This window comes from Lactuca saligna, chromosome 3, assembly GCF_052625555.1.
Source record: "Lactuca saligna cultivar CGN05327 chromosome 3, ASM5262555v1, whole genome shotgun sequence".
In the NCBI taxonomy this organism is placed as follows: domain Eukaryota; kingdom Viridiplantae; phylum Streptophyta; class Magnoliopsida; order Asterales; family Asteraceae; genus Lactuca; species Lactuca saligna.
The window spans coordinates 201,488,758-201,507,354 of record NC_136419.1 but is presented as its reverse complement, the minus strand read 5'-3'; the positions used below and the strand labels follow the sequence as shown (position 1 = coordinate 201,507,354).

General features: G+C 38.4%; 1 protein-coding gene across 1 annotated transcript; it reads right to left on the bottom strand.

The window, feature by feature from the left end:
- Nucleotides 1-11,989: 11,989 nt before the first annotated feature.
- On the bottom strand, nucleotides 11,990-12,571 carry LOC145036318 (uncharacterized). The gene has a single exon (XM_078984766.1). The coding sequence runs from the start codon at nucleotides 12,569-12,571 to the stop codon at nucleotides 11,990-11,992; it is 582 nt and encodes a 193-aa protein (XP_078840892.1).
- Between the last annotated feature and the right edge of the window lie 6,026 nt (nucleotides 12,572-18,597).

The following is an 18,597-nucleotide window of genomic DNA, read 5'->3' as shown; positions in this document are numbered from 1 at the left end:
AAATAAAATACTGAAATCAGAACCAAAATCCAATCGCTATCCCAACAAGAAGCATCAACACCACAATCAAGAACAGCCCACCAAACACATAATATGCTGTCATCGCATGACCTGCCTCTCTTCTAGCAGCACTAGCAGTGTTAGCAGTCTCCATCGAATGCTGATACAGGATTTCCATCCCTGTCATCACTTCGTTCAATACCTCCTGTTTCCCGGCTATTACAGCGAGGTTGTGGCGCAGATCCGCTGCCATCGAATGCATCCTCCGGGACTCCTCCGGGATCATACCTGGCTGCATGATAGGTATCCCTATGACTTGCTGTGGTGGCGGTGCTCCCGGTCCTGCAACGCTGGGTCCTACCTCGCTAGGTCCTGCCGTGCTAAGTCCTGCTGTGCTGGTGGGTATCCTTCCTGGAATGGGAACACTCTTCCTCGCCGTCCTCCGAATGCGAAGTCCATAAAGTGGTAGCTGTGGCAACACCGATGTAGGTGATGCCTCGCGTCGTTGACTTGGGGCGTTGTCATTCTGATCTCCACCGAGTTCCCAGTATCTTCTGTATCCTCTGATGGGTCTTCTTCTACCGAGGCGGGGGGATTACATCAAGGGATAATAGTGACGTAGCCAGACTCATCGGCTGAGGCGGTAGCGCAGGAAGATGATGATATTGACATAGTGGACTATGACATAGTTTTAATGAGATATGAAATAAATGACAATGTATGCCTATAATATGCAATGCTTACACACACCAAAATTAACCTTTTGAATTTTTGAAATAAAGTTTTTTCAAATATTTTTGTTGAGCATATTCCCATTATAATTAGCTCAAGCTTTGTATAAATTTTCCTTAATTAAACATAGGTGATCAGGCTATGTTTAATCGAGGTCCAATAATACAACTCCCGACCTAATTATACTAGTAATATGTTTGATGTAAAAAGAATTTCTTTGTAAGTTTTAGTTATAGGTTGTGTTTTCTTAAAGAAAAACCGATGTTCTCTATAACTTTAGCTCTGATACCATTTCTGTCAAAAGCGGGGAAACGCAAGATATGACAGCGATAACGGTTTCATTGCAAAAGATAAAGATACATCACCATAGCAGTATTTAAAAGTTTACAACCGATAGCTTAAAAGAAACAAAGTACAAGTTTTTCCAAAACAATAGTGTTCAAAATATAACTTCATAATAGCTTCAACACGATGCAGCATGCTCTATGATGATGAATCTTTACATCCACTTACTAATTATTTCCTGAAAAAGCATGTAAAACGAGCGTCAACTATGAAAATAGTTGGTGAGTTCACAAGTTCATAAAATCGAGCGTAAAATAAGGCTTTTCGTAAATACAAGTACATTGCTTCAATGATAAACAAGTTGATTGCTATTAATGAATACAAGTTTATTGCTATAACGAGAAACGAGTTTGTATGTGTATGAGCAAACAATGAGTCTCAACCAAACCTATGACTGAAGCCCTATCGAGATCTATGCTTATCGTTCCATAGATGAATATGGTATCATGCACTCAAGCGATTCGGGCGAGTGAGGAGTTGTCAATTCCTAATAGCACTATCCATAATGATCATTGGCTCAAAGAGTTAATGGTTAGAGATAAGGGAAGGGCCTTAGTACGATAAGTTCTCATGTTCTGTGTTGCATAGACATACATAGAGAAACATAGCAATACAATAGCAATCGTGTTTGATACAAAGATGTATAAAGTGGTTCATTATTACTATAAGTAAATCTCTATTATCCTAATTTCGAGTTCCATAACCATACGATGGACTAAACCTGTGGCAATAAGTAGTCCACATACTTATGACTTTCGTCACCCTTGAACCGTTTCGGTTCGGCTGTAGCTAGCAGCCAGGTGTAGGATAGTCAGCCCCGTATAGATCTATACACTCAAGTCACGCTCTCTAAATCCCAGAGATTCTGGTTACGGGTGTAGTCCTCCACTCGCATATCTCTGTGGAGTGTTCGCCGAGGACGTGTCTCCAATCATACAGGATTAACAAATTTACTAGTAATAATATGATAATCCTCCACTCGCGTATATAAGTGGAGTGTTACCGAGGATAGAACATTGTACAGATATTAGGTTCAAGTGTTTAATTTCATGCTTTTAACTGATAAAAATGTGGAAAGCCATTTGTGAAATGTATGCAAAACATAGCAGTTTAAAACCCATTTCACAAATATATGTTACGTGATCTGCATGTTCAAACGGTTATCAATTGTAGTATTCAGTATTAAAAGCATATGAAATGTGAAACACACATTTGAAAACATGTTTTGAGTACAGGTAATACCTTGTACTTTGATTGTGTTCCCCCCATGAAAACAGTGAAAAAGGGTAGGGGTATGAACTCACCAGACTCGGGAATGTGACGGTTTCGGACACTAAACGTTGGTTCGGGATTTGATTACTTGCGATGTCCCTATGTAAAATGAAATAATGTCCATATATATTCAATTAGGGATACATTCACTAATTATATGGAACATTACACTCTGACGAGGTTAAACACCTCAAAACACACGTTTGGAGTGACACGGGTGACATCTACGGACGTGTATTGGTACTAGGGACTTGGGACTTGAGTTTACTCCCCAAGAGTAAACATTTAAGTGAGTTTATAGCCACAAAACACACACATACATGAGTTTACGGCCGTAAACTCATGTTGGTGTCATTTGGAGGGTTTTATGGCTTGATTGGACTTGGGGATTGTTGGAATGGATTTCTAAAATGCCTTGGAATGGATTAAATGAATTTATACCACTTAGAAGGGAGTTTACAGCCACACACTTGGAGTTTACGGCCGTAAACTCACCCATGGTCAAGAAAATTTGGTTTAAGGCACAAGAAGCAATCACATGTGATTCTAACTAATTTTCTAAGGCTTGGTAACAATTTTTGGCTTCAATTAACACCTTTGTATGAGTTTACGGCCCAGATGCATACCCTCTGGCCGTAAACTCTTATATGGTTAAGAAAAATTTAATTTTTGATGCTTAAAACAATCACATGTGATTCTAGGAATTTATCAAAGCCTTTGGGGTGGTTTAAGGGCATCATTTGACAACTTATAGGAGTTAACGGCCCAGGAGAGGTTCTATGGCTGTAAACCCACTTATGTAGAGCATTTGATATGTTTAAGGTCCCCAAACTATTTTTAGATGGTTCTAGGATTTACCACAAGGCCATTGGTTGAGTTTCAAGGCATTTGGACATGTTTTAAGACACTTAATCCCCATTTTAGAGGAGTTTACGGCCCAAGCACATGCCTTGGCCGTAAACTCTTGTTTGTCCCCCAAAATTCATGTTTAATGTGTTCCAAGTCCAGATTTGCAAGCCTCAAGGTCGTATCTAAGTCCCAACTATGATTTGGAAGGGTAAATTTGGCTTAAAAACCCCATTTTGAGGATTTTACAGCCCAAGCTTGATCCTTGGCCGTAAACTCATGTTCTTGGTCCCAAAACTTAATTTAAACATCAATTTGAAGGCTAAAGAGGTTAGATAACAAGTTAGGGATGTTACCTCTTTGATTTGGAGCCTTAAATCTTTGTTTTTGGACCTTTGATTATGGATGAGGAGAGAGGTTGGAAGTGTATATGAGAAAATGGCCAAAGGCTTCAAATGGAGGCTTAAAACACATTATACAGTGTCTAAGTTTTGGACACGGTGGAATTCTACCCGATACCGACGTTAGACGAGGCTTTTGGTCGTACCTGATTGAGTTACCGTAACTTGATACGGTATATTCTAGAAATATTATGATCGTTAATATGGGTCATTAAAATGATTTCTAAATGTATTAAGACACCCATTAAGTCATTTTAGATCCATACAAGTTAATGACTTAATTAAACAGAAGATCGGAAATCGAATTTGAAAACGACGATTGGTTGCGTGAATTGTACTACGAAAGAGTTACAAGAGATGGTATGGAAATTTCAGGTTATTACACTATAGACCCTATTCATCAAATCTATGAAAACAGTGGGTGTGTTCGTTATTCCAAAAGGGATGACTAAGAACTCATAATGTCCATAACGGGTTCTAAATGCTGTTTTGTGAATGTCCTCTTCGTGAATTCTTAGCTGATGATACCCTGACCGAAGGTCGATTTTTGAGAAGTAGGAAGCGCCCTGCAACTGATCGAAAAAGTCATCTATTCTAGGGAGGGGATATCGATTCTTGATTGTCAACTTGTTCAGTTCTCTGTAATCAATGCACATTCGGAACGAACCATCTTTCTTTTTGACGAATAACACTAGGGCTCCCCACGGTGAAAAACTTGGTCGAATAAATCCTTTGTCTAGAAGTTCTTGAAGTTGTCCGGATAGTTCTTGCGTCTCGGATGGTGCAAGGCGATATGGTGCTTTTGCTGCCGGTGCCACTCTAGGAATTAAGTCTATCTGAAACTCGACCTGCCTGTGAGGCGGTAGACCGGGCAATTCCTCCGAAAACACTTCGGGATAGTTTTGAACCACTGGAATCTCCTTGACTTGCTTAACTTCAGGTTCTCTCTCTAGCACGTGGGCCATGAATGCAATATAATTCTTCTTCAGGTACTTGTGAATCTTCATGCTTGATACTATGTTTAAACTTCTTCCTGGCTTCTCACCGTGTATGATAAGGGTTTCTCCATTAGGGAGTGGCACTCTAATGACTTTCTCGTACCAACCAATGTCCGCTCTATTTTTGGATAACCAATCCATTCCCACTATCACATCAAAACTACCTAGGTCTATGGGAATTAGGTCAATGCTAAAGAGTTTATCAGCTAAATTCAGAGTACAACCAGGAATTATATCACTAGCCCTAATTTCATACCCATCAGTAAGTTCAATAGCATAACCATTCCTCATCTTTACCGATTTCAAGCCAATTAACGGTCTAAATGCTAAAGAAACAAAACTCCTATCTGCTCCCGCATCGAATATTACTGATGCAAAATGGTTGTTCAGGAGAAACGTACCTGTTATCACTTTAGGGTTCTGACGAGCTTCTTCTGCACCAATCACAAAGGCTACACCTCTTGGCCGTCCAACTTGATTTCCTTGAAAGTTTTGCCTGGTTTGGCCTTTTCCATTGTTACTAGGTCCATTGTTCAGTTTGGGACATGCTCTACGGAGATGATAAGTACTCCCGCACTCGTAACATGCCCTTTTTCCCTCCTTATTCACCTTGCAATACTTCGAGTAATGGCCTGTTTGCTTACAGTTTTTGCACACTAGGCAAGCTCCCTTGTGATGGAAGTTACACTTATTGCACTTCGTAAGCGGCCCTGAATACTGCTTTCGCTCCTGCACTTCCCGTTCTTGAGTTTTCACTAGTTCTTGCTCCTAGGCTCTTACCATGAAGTTTCTTGAGACTTTTTGCTTCTTCCTTGACTTGCCTCCATGCTTCTTCTCTCCCTGATCTGCTGGCTTCCTCTTGCTACTAGAGCTTTCCTTTGTCGATGCTCCCATCCTTATCACATCATTGGTTAGTCGATTTGCTAGACTTACTACACTCTGAATAGTAGTTGGATTTGCTGAGGTAACCTTTCCCCGAATCTTTGGTGCCAGACCCCAGATGTATCGATCTATCCGTTTCTCCTCAGGGGTAACCATGTGAGGTACTAGTTTTGCTAGTTCATGAAATCGGACTGTGTACTTCTCTGTTTGTGTTCCAACCATAGAATGGTTCCATAATTCATATTCAAGTTTCTGAAGTTCATCCTTGGGACAATACTCCTCTATCAGCAGCTTCTTTAGGTCTTCCCAAGTTAGCTGATATGCTGCTGTACGGCCTCGGGTTTGCACTAGAGTATTCCACCAGGTTAATGCCCTATCTTGGAATAGGCAAGATGCATACTCAACTTTGTTGCGCTCGAGGCATTTGCTAATATGAAGGACCGACTCCATGCTATCAATCCATTTCAGTAACCCGACCGCACCTTTCTTTCCATGGAACTCCTTAGGTTTATAGGCCATAAAGGACTTGTAGTTGCATTCTCTTTCATTGTTTCCCCGGTTTCCTCCACTACTTCCTTGGTTAGCATTAAGTCCTGCAGTTACTTGAGTAACAATGTTTGGGATTGCTTCCATGAGCTATTGTGCTACAACTTGAGCAACATCGGGTGTTTCGTTCTGTGGGCGCCTGCGATTAGGCCTTCCTGACATGGTTCTATTACACAGGAGAAGAAATACATATAAATACATAAAATAATGTATAATATGTAGTTCACTACTAATTTGAAAACCGTAAGTGTTGTCAAATCATTGGTTTGCATTAATACTAGGCATATAGATTTTTGAAAGAAAAGAAAAGAAAAATCTCTTTTATTCAACCGTTTACCAAACAAATTTTAGGGTTTGACCTTATAGTAAAATTTTTCAAACATAAAATAAAATTCTTCATTACCATTTGAGGTAATCTTAAAACCAAACCAATACATCAAACCTAAAATAAAGTTTTAAATGTTTTTCCCAAAAGACACCCAACATGGGTTTTCATTTCATAACAAAATAAAATAAAATACTGAAATCAGAACCAAAAGCCAATCGCTATCCCAACAAGAAGCATCAACACCACAATCAGGAACAGCCCACCAAACACATAATATGCTGTCATCGCATGACCTACCTCTCTTCTAGCAGCACTAGCAGTGTTAGCAGTCTCCATCGAATGCTGATACAGGATTTCCATCCCTGTCATCACTTCGTTCAATACCTCCTGTTGCCCGGCTATTACAGCGAGGCTGTGGCGTAGATCCGCTGCCATCGAATGCATCCTCCAGGACTCCTCCGGGATCATACCTGGCTGCCTGATAGGTATCCCTATGACTTGCTGTGGTGGCGGTGCTCCCGGTCCTGCAACGCTGGGTCCTACCTCGCTAGGTCCTGCCGTGCTAAGTCCTGCTGTGCTGGTGGGTATCCTTCCTGGAATGGGAACACTCTTCCTCGCCGTCCTCCGAATGCGAAGTCCATAAAGTGGTAGCTGTGGCAACACCGATGTAGGTGATGCCTCGCGTCGTTGACTCGGGGCGTTGTCATTGCTGATCTCCACCGAGTTCCCAGTATCTTCTGTATCCTCTAATGGGTCTTCTTCTACCGAGGCGGGGGGATTACATCAAGGGATAATAGTGACGTAGCCAGACTCATCGGCTGAGGCGGTAGCGCAGGAAGATGATGATATTGACATAGTGGACTGTGACATAGTTTTAATGAGATATGAAATAAATGACAATGTATGCCTATAATATGCAATGCTTACACACACCAAAATTAACCTTTTGAATTTTTTAGGAAGAGAGAGAGAGAGAGAGAAAGGAGAAGAGTTTATGTGAGAAGAGTGGAGTGTAAGAGAGTGAAGAGGGAAGAGGTAGTGTGAGGGAGAAGTTCTAATGATTGAAGTTTTTAGGAAGAGAGAGTGCATGGGGAGGGGAGATGGCCGATTTTTGAGTGGGTTAGGCCTCCTCTCTCCTAATTCAAATTTTTATAAAATTATCTCCGTTATTTTTATAAAAACATTAATTTTTATAAAAGTGCTTATTAAGCAATTCTTGATTTGTTTTAATATCTTGTATTTAACCAATAATTTATGATTAATACTTGATAGTTTAATTTCTATTTCATTGATTATAATTCCTAATTTTATTAATAAAAATTTGCTATTAGAAAGTTTATAGCCAAATTTTATAAAGTTTTTAAGCTTTATAATTTATAAGTTTGGATTTTGGGCTCTTTAGGGTTTTTGGAATATTGTTTGACATTCATCAACATGTTGAAGTATAATTAGAATGTTTTAATTTATTTTTAGGGTTTTATACCCTATTTCAATTATAACAAAGCTTGAAGCTTTATTCTAATTATAGTATTGGCATTTCCTATTGTAGCTAAGCAACTTACTAGAATTGTAAGTATCAAGTATATTAGTCCTAGACCTTAGTTGGATCCTAGTTTATGCAAGATTTTGACCTAATTTATACTACTAGGCCATGGCATGTTGTGCATGAATGGTTTTTATAAAGATGCATGAGTCCGAAAATGACCTGAATTGACAGTTATCACATCATCATAATTGACCTCGATTAGGTTTAAGGGGCCAGAAGATGCAGGAATGTCACATTCCATGATTGCGGTTGTTTCAGTGGATGAAGGGCCATTGTGGATGTGAGAATCATCGAATTTCACATCGAATCTTTCAATGATCATCCTTGTACGTCTGATAAGTACTCAATAGGAAAACTTGTTAATGGAATAACCAAGGAAGATGCTCTCATCAGACTTTGGTGCAAATTTATTAAGTTGATTGTTGTTGTTGATCACGAAACATCTACACCCAAAGATATGAAAGAAACGAAGATTCAGCTTGCGATTGTTAAGGCCTTCGTATGGTGTTTTGTTGAGATTTTTGCACACAATGCTTCGGTTCTGGACAAAGCACACAGTTTCTACAGATTCAGCCTATAAATAAAGAGGAAGATGGGCGAAGTTAAGCATGGATCTGGCTGCATCTACTAGTGTGCGGTTTCTTCGTTCGACGACACCATTTTGTTGCAGAGTGTAGGGTGCTGAGATGTTGTGAGAAATACCCTTGGACACCAAGAAACTGTTGAAAAGATGATTAGTGAACTCAGTTCCATTATCACTGCGGATGTGTCTGACTGGAAGCTTGATCTAAAGTTCTATTTCTTTGATGAAGTTGATAAAGATCTATTGTGTCTCTGATTTGAGTCTGAGGATGAAGACCCATGTAAAGCGAGTGAAATCATCAACAATAACCAGTATGTATTTTTTGTGGTGAAGACTGGCTACAGTTGAAGGACCGCAGAGATCAATGTGTAGTAGTTCCATAGGCTCTGAAATAGAAGAATCCATTATCATAGGGTCACTTCCTTTGACTTGTTTTCCACATTCACAGGCTGGACAGAGAGTATCGTTGTTGAATTTGAGAATAGGGAGATCGTGGACTAGTTCACCAGTGACTAGATTGTTGATGTATTTGAAGTTGAGATGAGCTAGCTTGCGGTGCCATAACCAACTGACTTCGGATACAACTTTTGAAAGAAAACACAACTGTGGTTTACCATTGATGAGAGAAATATCCAGAGGATACATCGTGCCTTTGAGCAAGACTTGATTAAGCAAGAGCTTCGGTCACCCGTCATTATGTAACAAAATTGATCATCAAATTCCACTTGATGGCCAGCTTTACATAGTTGGCCAACACTGATGAGATTGTGTATAAGACTTTCTATGTAAGCAACCTTCTGAATGGAAAAGTTCCCCGTGGTGAGAACACCGTAGCCTCGTATGATGCCATTTGCATTGTTTCCAAAGGTGACATCACCGCCATTGCATATAGGCCTGAAATCCCAAAGGTATTCTAACCTTCCGATCATGTGCAAGGAGCAGACACTGTCGATCAACCATTCCTCTTGATCTTGCTTGCACAATGCCTACAAAGTTAAGTGGTTAATTTAGTCACCCAAGTGAGGTTGGAGCCCGAGGTCACATAGGATGTATTAATTGATGCATGATGCAAGGCTGTAGGGACAGGTTTTAAGTCAACTTTCAAACCTAGTCCTGGATGTTTGAAGATCTTTGTAGTTTTGTGAGATTGTGAGTAATTATTAGAATTGACCCTGAAATCCTGGGTGTTAAAACCTTTATGAATTCTCTCACATTGACAGTGACAAGAGAACTTTTTGTCATTTTTCCTAAACTTCGACATGGTTTGAGGTTTTGAAGATAAAGTATATTTTTTTCCATTCCGAGGATTGTCAGGTTTGATCTTTTTGTTTGTGTGTTTTGAAAAGGTGTTTTGTGTAGGTCTGACAGGTGTGAAGATACGTGCTGACCTTTTGTGATGTGATTTCTTAAACGTTTGAAATGACTTTTGGGTGATGGAGTTGGCAAAATTCCTTTCCTTTTTTGGGACTGTGATACTGAAATGGTTGGAATAAATAAGACACCCTTCCATTTTGGGTCATTAATAGAATAGATTTGAAATCCATTTGAACGAAAAGACTTATCCTTATGTTTGGATTGTTTTTTAGTATTGTCAGAAACAGTGAACTCTTTTCTTTTTGTTTTCTTGGAACTAGTTTTCTTGAAAATATAATTTGACAAAACAAACTCCTCAAGACCTTTTAATTCAGGACATTTAACAGATTCCTTAACTTTTGAGCAAATTTCCCGTTGCTCGCCATGAGAACAAAATTCTTCTTTAAAAACTCTTTTTGCATCGGTCTTAGGAGAACCGCAGTCAGTGATATTTAATTGCGGTTTCGTAAAAACTTTAGAGGTTTTTGAAAAATAGTGACTCGATTCATCTGAACTTGAGAAATTAGGACTTTGAGAACATTGACCAAACTCAAAATTTTCAATTGGTAATTCATGATTAATTGTTTCAATGATCACATAACTCTTGACTTCAATCAGTGGAGTAGAGTTTTGGACTACCGCAGAGTAAGTTTTGGTGAAAACTTCTTTGGGACAATTGATGTTAGGTAATGGGACAGATTGCGGTATGTGACGGCAGTCAGAGATACTGCGGTCGGAGTGTAAGGATGGGAAGTCTAAAGAGACTTCAGTACATTCAATAACAATTTCTTCATCAACTATGGATGATGTCTGAGAATCAGTGTTGTTGATATGAGTAGAAGATTCAGGGAGAATTTCTTCTATAACACAATTATTACTCAAATCATGAAGTTTTCCAAAGTGGTCTTGGATATCCTCAGGAAATATTTTGTTATTGACTGGAAATAAGAAATTGCGGTCTGGTGGGGCATAGGGACATTCCGGTGTGAACCGAGGTGATGAGTCCACTGCTGTTGGGTAACCATTTGACCAACCCCAGTTAAAATTGTTATCAATATTCCCATTATTGACAAGATTCTCAATGGCTTCAGTTTTATTAAAGAACTTTTCAATTAAAAGATTTAAACGTACAATTTCATTTTGTGCTAGATCTCTTTGATTTAAAGCTATTTCTAATTGAGTTTCACTAAGCATTGTAGCATTCTTTTCTAACATTAAATCCTTCTCTAACATTGCCATTTTGAGTCTCTTATTGTCCAAACATCCTCTAACATGGAACATCTCCTGCGAAGCGATGTTCTTATCATCTAGGGATTTATTATAGTCTGTAAGGATGGCAGCACAAGTGTCATTGAGTGTGTCTATGAAAGGTTGACAATCATGCATGTTGTAATTTAAAGTTTGAATCATGAGTTTACCTGTTCCACAATGCTGAGAGTTCCATTTTTAGCCATATAGCAATGATTCTTCTTTGGGTTGGATGAGCCATCTTCATCAGCAGTTGCTACCATACAGATCTTGCCTTTTCCTTTGTTAAGAACTTCTTCATCTTCATCTCCTGACGACCATACTTGATGATTCCTTTTCACTTGAGCAACGTAGGCTTTTCCTTTTTTCTTTATCTTCAAGTTCTTGAGCCATTCGAAGATATAAGGCTCTATCTTTTACAAAGTTTGCCTTGCATTCTTTGGCAAAATGGTTTTCCTTGTTGCATTTGTGACATATGACGACATCACTTTTGTCTTCTATAGAGGTATCGGAGTCAGTTGATTGGGACTGTGATGGAGGGAGAGGGTTTTTAGTGGAACGAAAGTGACTGTTCTGATATTTGCAGTTGAAAGGTGGTCTATTAAATTGTTGGTTTTTGCGAAATAAAGGTGGTAAGCGATTGAATTTCTGACTAATAAGAGCAATGGCATTCTGAAACTCTTCTTCATCATCATATTCTGAGTCAACTTCATATGACTGCGGTGGAGAGTCATATGAGGTGGGATAGGTTTGAGTGTGAGGTGATTGGGCTACTAATGCATGTGGTCCTCCGAAGTCTGAGCAATCCTTGAGTATAGTGGACTCTTGAGCTTGCAATTCTCCATAATGTTTATAGAGAGATAAGGAGTGAATATTCATGTCACCTTGTACAATCATTTTGGCTGTTGTCTAGTGTCTTCCTAAGCAATTAAGAAACTGTAGATTTGTTTCATGATTGCTGCGGATGGTACCCGCATTGGACAGTTTTATGACAATCAAATTAAACCTTTTAAAAGAATCTTCCAAGCTTTCACCAGAGTGGGCTTTGAAATTATTAAATTCATTGAGTGCTGTAGTGAGCTTCTTGTATTGAGCCTGCTCTGAACCTTCATACAAGTTTTTGAGAACATCCCAAATTTCCTTTGTTGATTTGCAATTTATGATGATGTCGAAGTTTTCAGGAGCAACTCCACAAGAGATATCATAAAAGGAAGTAGCATCACTTTCCATTTTTTCTAGATCATCCTTTGTGGGACGATTCAAGGCTGATTGACCTCCTCCAAGTCTTTCTGTGGCTCCATCAGTTTGAACAGGGGTAAGGACTGGAACATGGGGTCCTTCTTCTATAGATCTTGAGACGTCTCTACCAAGTCGTCTGAGATATCTTTCCATCCTTTGAGACCAGTGGTGATACTCATTTGCAACTAGTATTGGGGCTCGATTTGAACCACCAACACTGTTGGAAACATCCAGGGATAACGATTGTGCCATTTGAAATTTTGTTTAGAGATGAGCTTCAGTGGTATAGAAGGCTCTTTGAAAAAATCAGAGTTCCGATATTCAAAAAGCAACCACTCTAGCTCTGATACCAATTGTTGAGAGAAGAACTTTGTGACACACTTGAATAAAATGGTTAAAACAAGTATATAGCGGAAAAGTTAATCTCGAAGGATCTGTTAGCTCACAATAATATTAATAGTTAGAAGTTAGTGAGTTAGATGCAGAAAGTAAAGTAATGTAAATGACAGCAATTGTTATATCAAGAATACACATAAGTTGATTCAAAACTAGGAATGCATTCAAACCATAGTTAGTAAGAGAGATCAAACTTAGTGAAGAAGTCACAAGGACTTGCTCCAAAGAGAGATTACGATCAGATATGATAGTGAGAAGAAATTTTTGGAGATAAGTAGTAAAGATACTTGAAGATGTGCATATAATTTAAAACAAGTGAGCTATATATATATATATATATATATATATATATATATATATATATATATATATATATATATATATAACTTCTACATGTAGCCATGCAAAGCACACTGGATAATAGAAAGCATAAAGAAAAGACAAAAAGACTAAGTTCATAAGCTTGTTGTCTTCTAACTTCGGATGACTGAGGTAGATGCTTTCATTGCGGTAGCAAGTTGGCTGCGGTTTTGGAAAGTTCAAGAGGGTCACTTTCAGTGCTCTAACAACTATAGTGGTACTCGTAGCATTCACCTTTTTGCGTCGGATTCAGTGGCAACAGGTTGTCAGCATATCATGATCGGATGGATCAAAATGATTGAAGGAGCCAAGAGTAGCGATATAGATAGTGTAGTTATTGTCAGGCGAGGTATCCTTCGGAGGTCGCGTGCGGAAAATGCAAGGTTGATTGTTGGCTCAACAACCGGGCATGAATCCGATATTTCGAATAGTAGCAGACAAGATTGGGATCCAGTGAAGTATGGTTGCAATGGAAAGCGGCTAGACGGTGATATGGTGTTCTGAGTAGTTGAAGTGATCTGGATCCTTATGTTGAATAATCGTTAATTGGGAGATGCTAAGCTACTTGCAGTGGAATTAAATAATCTCAAAGTAATCGATTTGACTCTGCTACACAGTTATTGTCTAAGTCTAATAGTTGTAGAGATGGATCCTCTATTCGAAGGATTATTTGGACTATCTATTAAGACGAGCATTCGACATCTGGACATGGTAAGTGAATTCATTCGGTTGGTAACATCGAGATAATTAGGAACGGAAGTGGTTGTTTGATCAGTTACCTATGAAGGAAAATTGTACAGTATAGTTCTAGTGTAGGAGGTATGTCGAGGAGTCAGACCAATGTGAGGTCTAAGGATCTGGGGAGGCAGGAGTGGTTTCCGGCATGAGACGAAGGATTTATCCTTTGTCGAGATTAGAGAGAATATGTTTTGGTTGATTTCAGTTGCCTTAGGAAGGTTGTGGTATTCACAGGATTGTGGCCATGTTGCTCAGGTTGTCTGGTATGTTGGAAATGGTAGTGAATTATTTTGAGGATAAAATCTAATTTAAGTGGAGGAGATTTGTAACGCCCTATTCTGAATCAATTCCTAATTTGATGTGTGGCCCAATGAGTGGTCATCATAAGGATTTGGGCCTTTTTAAAGGTAAGATTTAGGCCCATTTTGATGTTGGTAATATATATATGTGACCCAATAGTTCGGTTTGCACTTTAGAGTCAACGGGTAAATTGGGAATGTAGTGTTTCAGACTTTATGAATTGTGGATTTTTGTTTGATGTGTTTTAAGTCAAAAGTAATTATATAGGGTTGTAGAGCTCCTCAATACCTTTTCATGGATATAAAGAACTTTTGGATAAGGTGTCTAAGTCCATAACTGTTTTTGGTATGTACTTAATACGACCCGACATTGTCCATTTGGGTTGCATGGCACCGTGCAATTGGATAAACTAAATGAGTGAAATAACACATATGGTTTATTAATATATTATAAGTTCTAATATATTAATAATATTATTTAATTAGTTTGATCAAGAATTAATTTAGAATTAATTAAGTGATCAAAAGATAACTAATTAAATATATGGGTTGATTATGTAAATCATCCATAACTTATATAGTGGGCTAAGAGGCTCCATGGATAATCAAGTTGGGTTGGACCCATTGGATGATCCATGGAGGCTCCATGGGATTTACAAACCCATGGGTCATGGAAATGAAAAGTCATGACACATTAGGGTTTACATGGTGTAATCCTAGATGTGTCAACACTATATAAAGCTCATGTGCTCTCCCCAAAATCGGTTAGACAAGATACTTGAGGGTTAGAGCCGATTTTTGAGCATTATACATTCTCTCCAAGTTTACTCCATAGCATTTGGTGTTGTGTGAAACATTTGAGGCATCACACTTGGGGTGCTAGGCGCACAAGGTTTCAAGGAACACTTACAACAACAAGGTATGTAGTTATATCTATTATTCAAGTTAAAATTGTTCCCCGTGTATGCTAGATAGGATCATAGTCTTGGAAATCAACTTTGCATGATAATTAGACAAACATAGATCCAAGGTTATTAGGGTTCCATGTATACTTAGGAAGTGTTAGAATGCTCAAAACACATCAGTGGTATCAGAGTCTAGGCTTGCTTGTTTGATTTTTGTGCAAACTGCTTGAAAAATTGAGTTTTCTGCTTTCTGCCCGTATGAACTCGCCGAGTCCATGGGGGGACTCGACGAGTCCATGACCAAATGCAAGATACTCGCCGAGTCAGTTCATGCACTCGACAAGTAGAAGCTGCAGTTTTCAGAATTTTGGTTCTTGTTGTTGGAAATGGACTAGGAATATTACCCTAAACTGTTTTGGTGTTATAAAACTTTTTTTAGTTGGTGTAATGTTCATGTTAATCCATTTACAACAACAAGTTATCAAAATTACAAGTTCTTAAGTGTAATGTTTTATTCATGAAAGTATTCATATTCATGTTCATGATCTTATGATGTTTAGATGATCATAGGAATTATTTGTATCCTATGTGGTAGATTAATTCATGATCTTTATGTGTTTTTAATGGAGTCCATAACTTGTCCTCAACTTATGAAAAACCAAAAGTCACTTTGATTTAAAACCATTAAAAGAACTCATGGGTTATAAAATGAAGAGTCTTCATTTTTTAAATACCCTAATAAACTCATAAGTTACAAGAAATGAAAAGTTTTGAAAGTTTACGAAACTTGCCCTCAAGTTTTGGAACAAGTAAAGTCTTGATTAAAACTTTAGTTCAAACCCTTAGAATTTTAAAAAATTAAAATTCAACCCTTATACTTATAGTATTATGATTTAATAATTATATATATATATATATATATATATATATGTGTGTGTGTGTGTGTGTGTATGTATGTATAAGAACAAAGTCGTCTTACCACTAGTACGCCTCATTCACGAAGCCGGTCTGTAAGGTGAGTATAAGGTTTTTGCATATAAAATGGCAACTTAATGGGTGTCCACTCTCACCCACCGCTTGCTTGACTGGTGGAGGGTCATTAGCCGAACGGGTAAGACAAGGACTTATAAATTCTCATTAAAAGTATAATGATTATTAAAAAGTAACTAAATGTTTTATAAATTCCCAATTTTAGTTACTTTAGGAAAAATGTGAATAAGGTGCTAATCCATGAAATTACACTTTGCACCTTGTTTAAGTCGTTGGTGGAGCGTGTGTGGTTTACCGGCACACTAACTTGGACTTAACAAGGAAGGAGAAGGGTGACTTAAGGTTTTTCATGAGGTCGGAAGGAGTGCGTGTGGTTTACCGGCACAACGATTAAGTGAAAAACATTAAGAGTACCAAGTAATTTGCATGGTTACTTCACACCTTGTTTTGTGATCCTCGGTATCCCAATCACAAAACATGAAGGGCACACTCGAGATTGAAACATGCCATTGAAAAGTTCAATGAATGTCAAAGAATCTAGGAATTTCTAAAAGCCAAATAAAACCTAATAATTTATATTTCGTTTTCATGGGGGAAATTGGTGAATCGTCATTCACCTACCTTTAAAATATGTTATAACTTGGATTACGACGTCCCTCTTATAGGTTATAATATATTGTGATTGGATCCTAACCTTAATATTACATTTGGGTGTTTTATTAAGGACTATCCCTATATCTAAACTAAACTTACTTTCTTCTTTTTAGATGTCTTCCAACAATGTTACTCCTGGCTCAAACCCTACTGGCTCCTTCTCTCTCATGAACCTTTGTGGGAGAGTCATCTTTGATGGATCCAACTTTACTGACTGGATCACGAACATCAGGATGGTTACTCGTTACGCGAACAAGGAATATGTTCTTGACAAGGAGCTCAAGGTGACTGAGCCAACTGCTACTACTGAGGAGTTTGTTGAATATGAGGCACATGTAAGAGATGCAACCAAAGTGACATATATCATGATGGCCACCATGACACACGAGCTCCAAAAGTCCTATGAGGACTACTATCCTTTTGAGATGCACCAGGATTTGATAGACCGCTACCATAAGAGTGCTCGTCAAGAGCGATATGAAATCATCTCCTCTATGATCACAACCCGGATGAAAGATGGCAAACCCATCACAAACCACATGCAGAAAATGCAAAGGTATGTGGATAGATTGATGAAGTTGAATGTGACTGAGGAGTTAGCAATAGATATTATTTTGCACTCCTTACCTTCGTGTTATGATCAATTCCGCATGACATACCACATGAATAAGGAGGAAGTTACACTTAGCAAACTTCAAGGACTCCTAAAGACCGGATAATCAGGTCTTAAAGGAAAGTCGGTTGTGACCACTCCTGCTACTACTCCAAACTCAGCACCTGTCCTGGCAATCGGGAAAGGTAGAGGGAAGAAGAGAAAGAATCCTTCGAAGGGTACCAAGGGTAAGACCCTTGATGGCTCCTCTTCTAGCAGAACCAAGAAAGGTTTCGTTACACCTTCTTCTGATCCCAAAGAGGCTGAATGCTTCTACTACCACGAAAAGGCACAATGGAAGCGTAATTGCCCGAAGTACCAACAAGATTTGAAGGATGGGAAAGTTAAACCCAACCATGCACGTATTTACACTATCTCATCTAATAACTCACTCTATTCTAATTCTTGGGTCATTGATATCGGTTGCGGTATTCATATTTGTTCTGAATTTCAGGGACTAAGAAGAAGTGAGAATTTGGAGCATGGAAAGATAAACTTGATTATGGGAAATAGGAAAGTTTCACCTGTCACCAAGATTGGAGTTTATACTTTGTTTCTTTGTAGTCGATTTACTTTAGATTTGAATAAATGTTGTTATTCTCCAGAAATGGCAAGAAATGTTATTTCCTTTCATGCTTTGTATAAACAAGGTTTTACCTTTTCTTTTGATAATGAAATTGGTGGAATAAATGCTTTCTTTAATAATGTGTTTTATTTTAAAGCATTACCTTGTGATGGTGTGTATGAAGTTGTGTATGTTGTAGATAACATAGGAAATAATGTATTATGTATTGATTCTACTAATAATAATAACTTGGACAAAGCATCATTATGGCATTGTCGTCGTGGACATATAAGCAAGACACGCATAGGCCAACTCCAAAAGGATGGAGTCTTGGAGTCATTTGACCTAAAGTCAGATGATAGTTGCGAATCATGCTTGGAAAAATGACAAAGTCACCCTTCACTGGTTCTTGTGAGAGGGGTGAAGGTTTGTATGGACCCTTCAAACATGCCACAAGGGATGCTAATCGTTATTATGTGACTTTTACAGATGATTATAGTATATATGGATATGTCTACTTAATCAAGCATAATTCAGAGACTTTTGAAAGGTTTAAAGAGTTTAAACAAGAAGTCGAGAATCAATTGGGTAGGAACATTAAGATGCTTCGATCCAATTGTGGTGGTGAGTATCTTAGTACTGAGTTCCTCGACTATCTAAGGGAATGTGGGATTGTCTCACAATTGACACCTCCCAGGACACCACAGTTGAATGGTGTA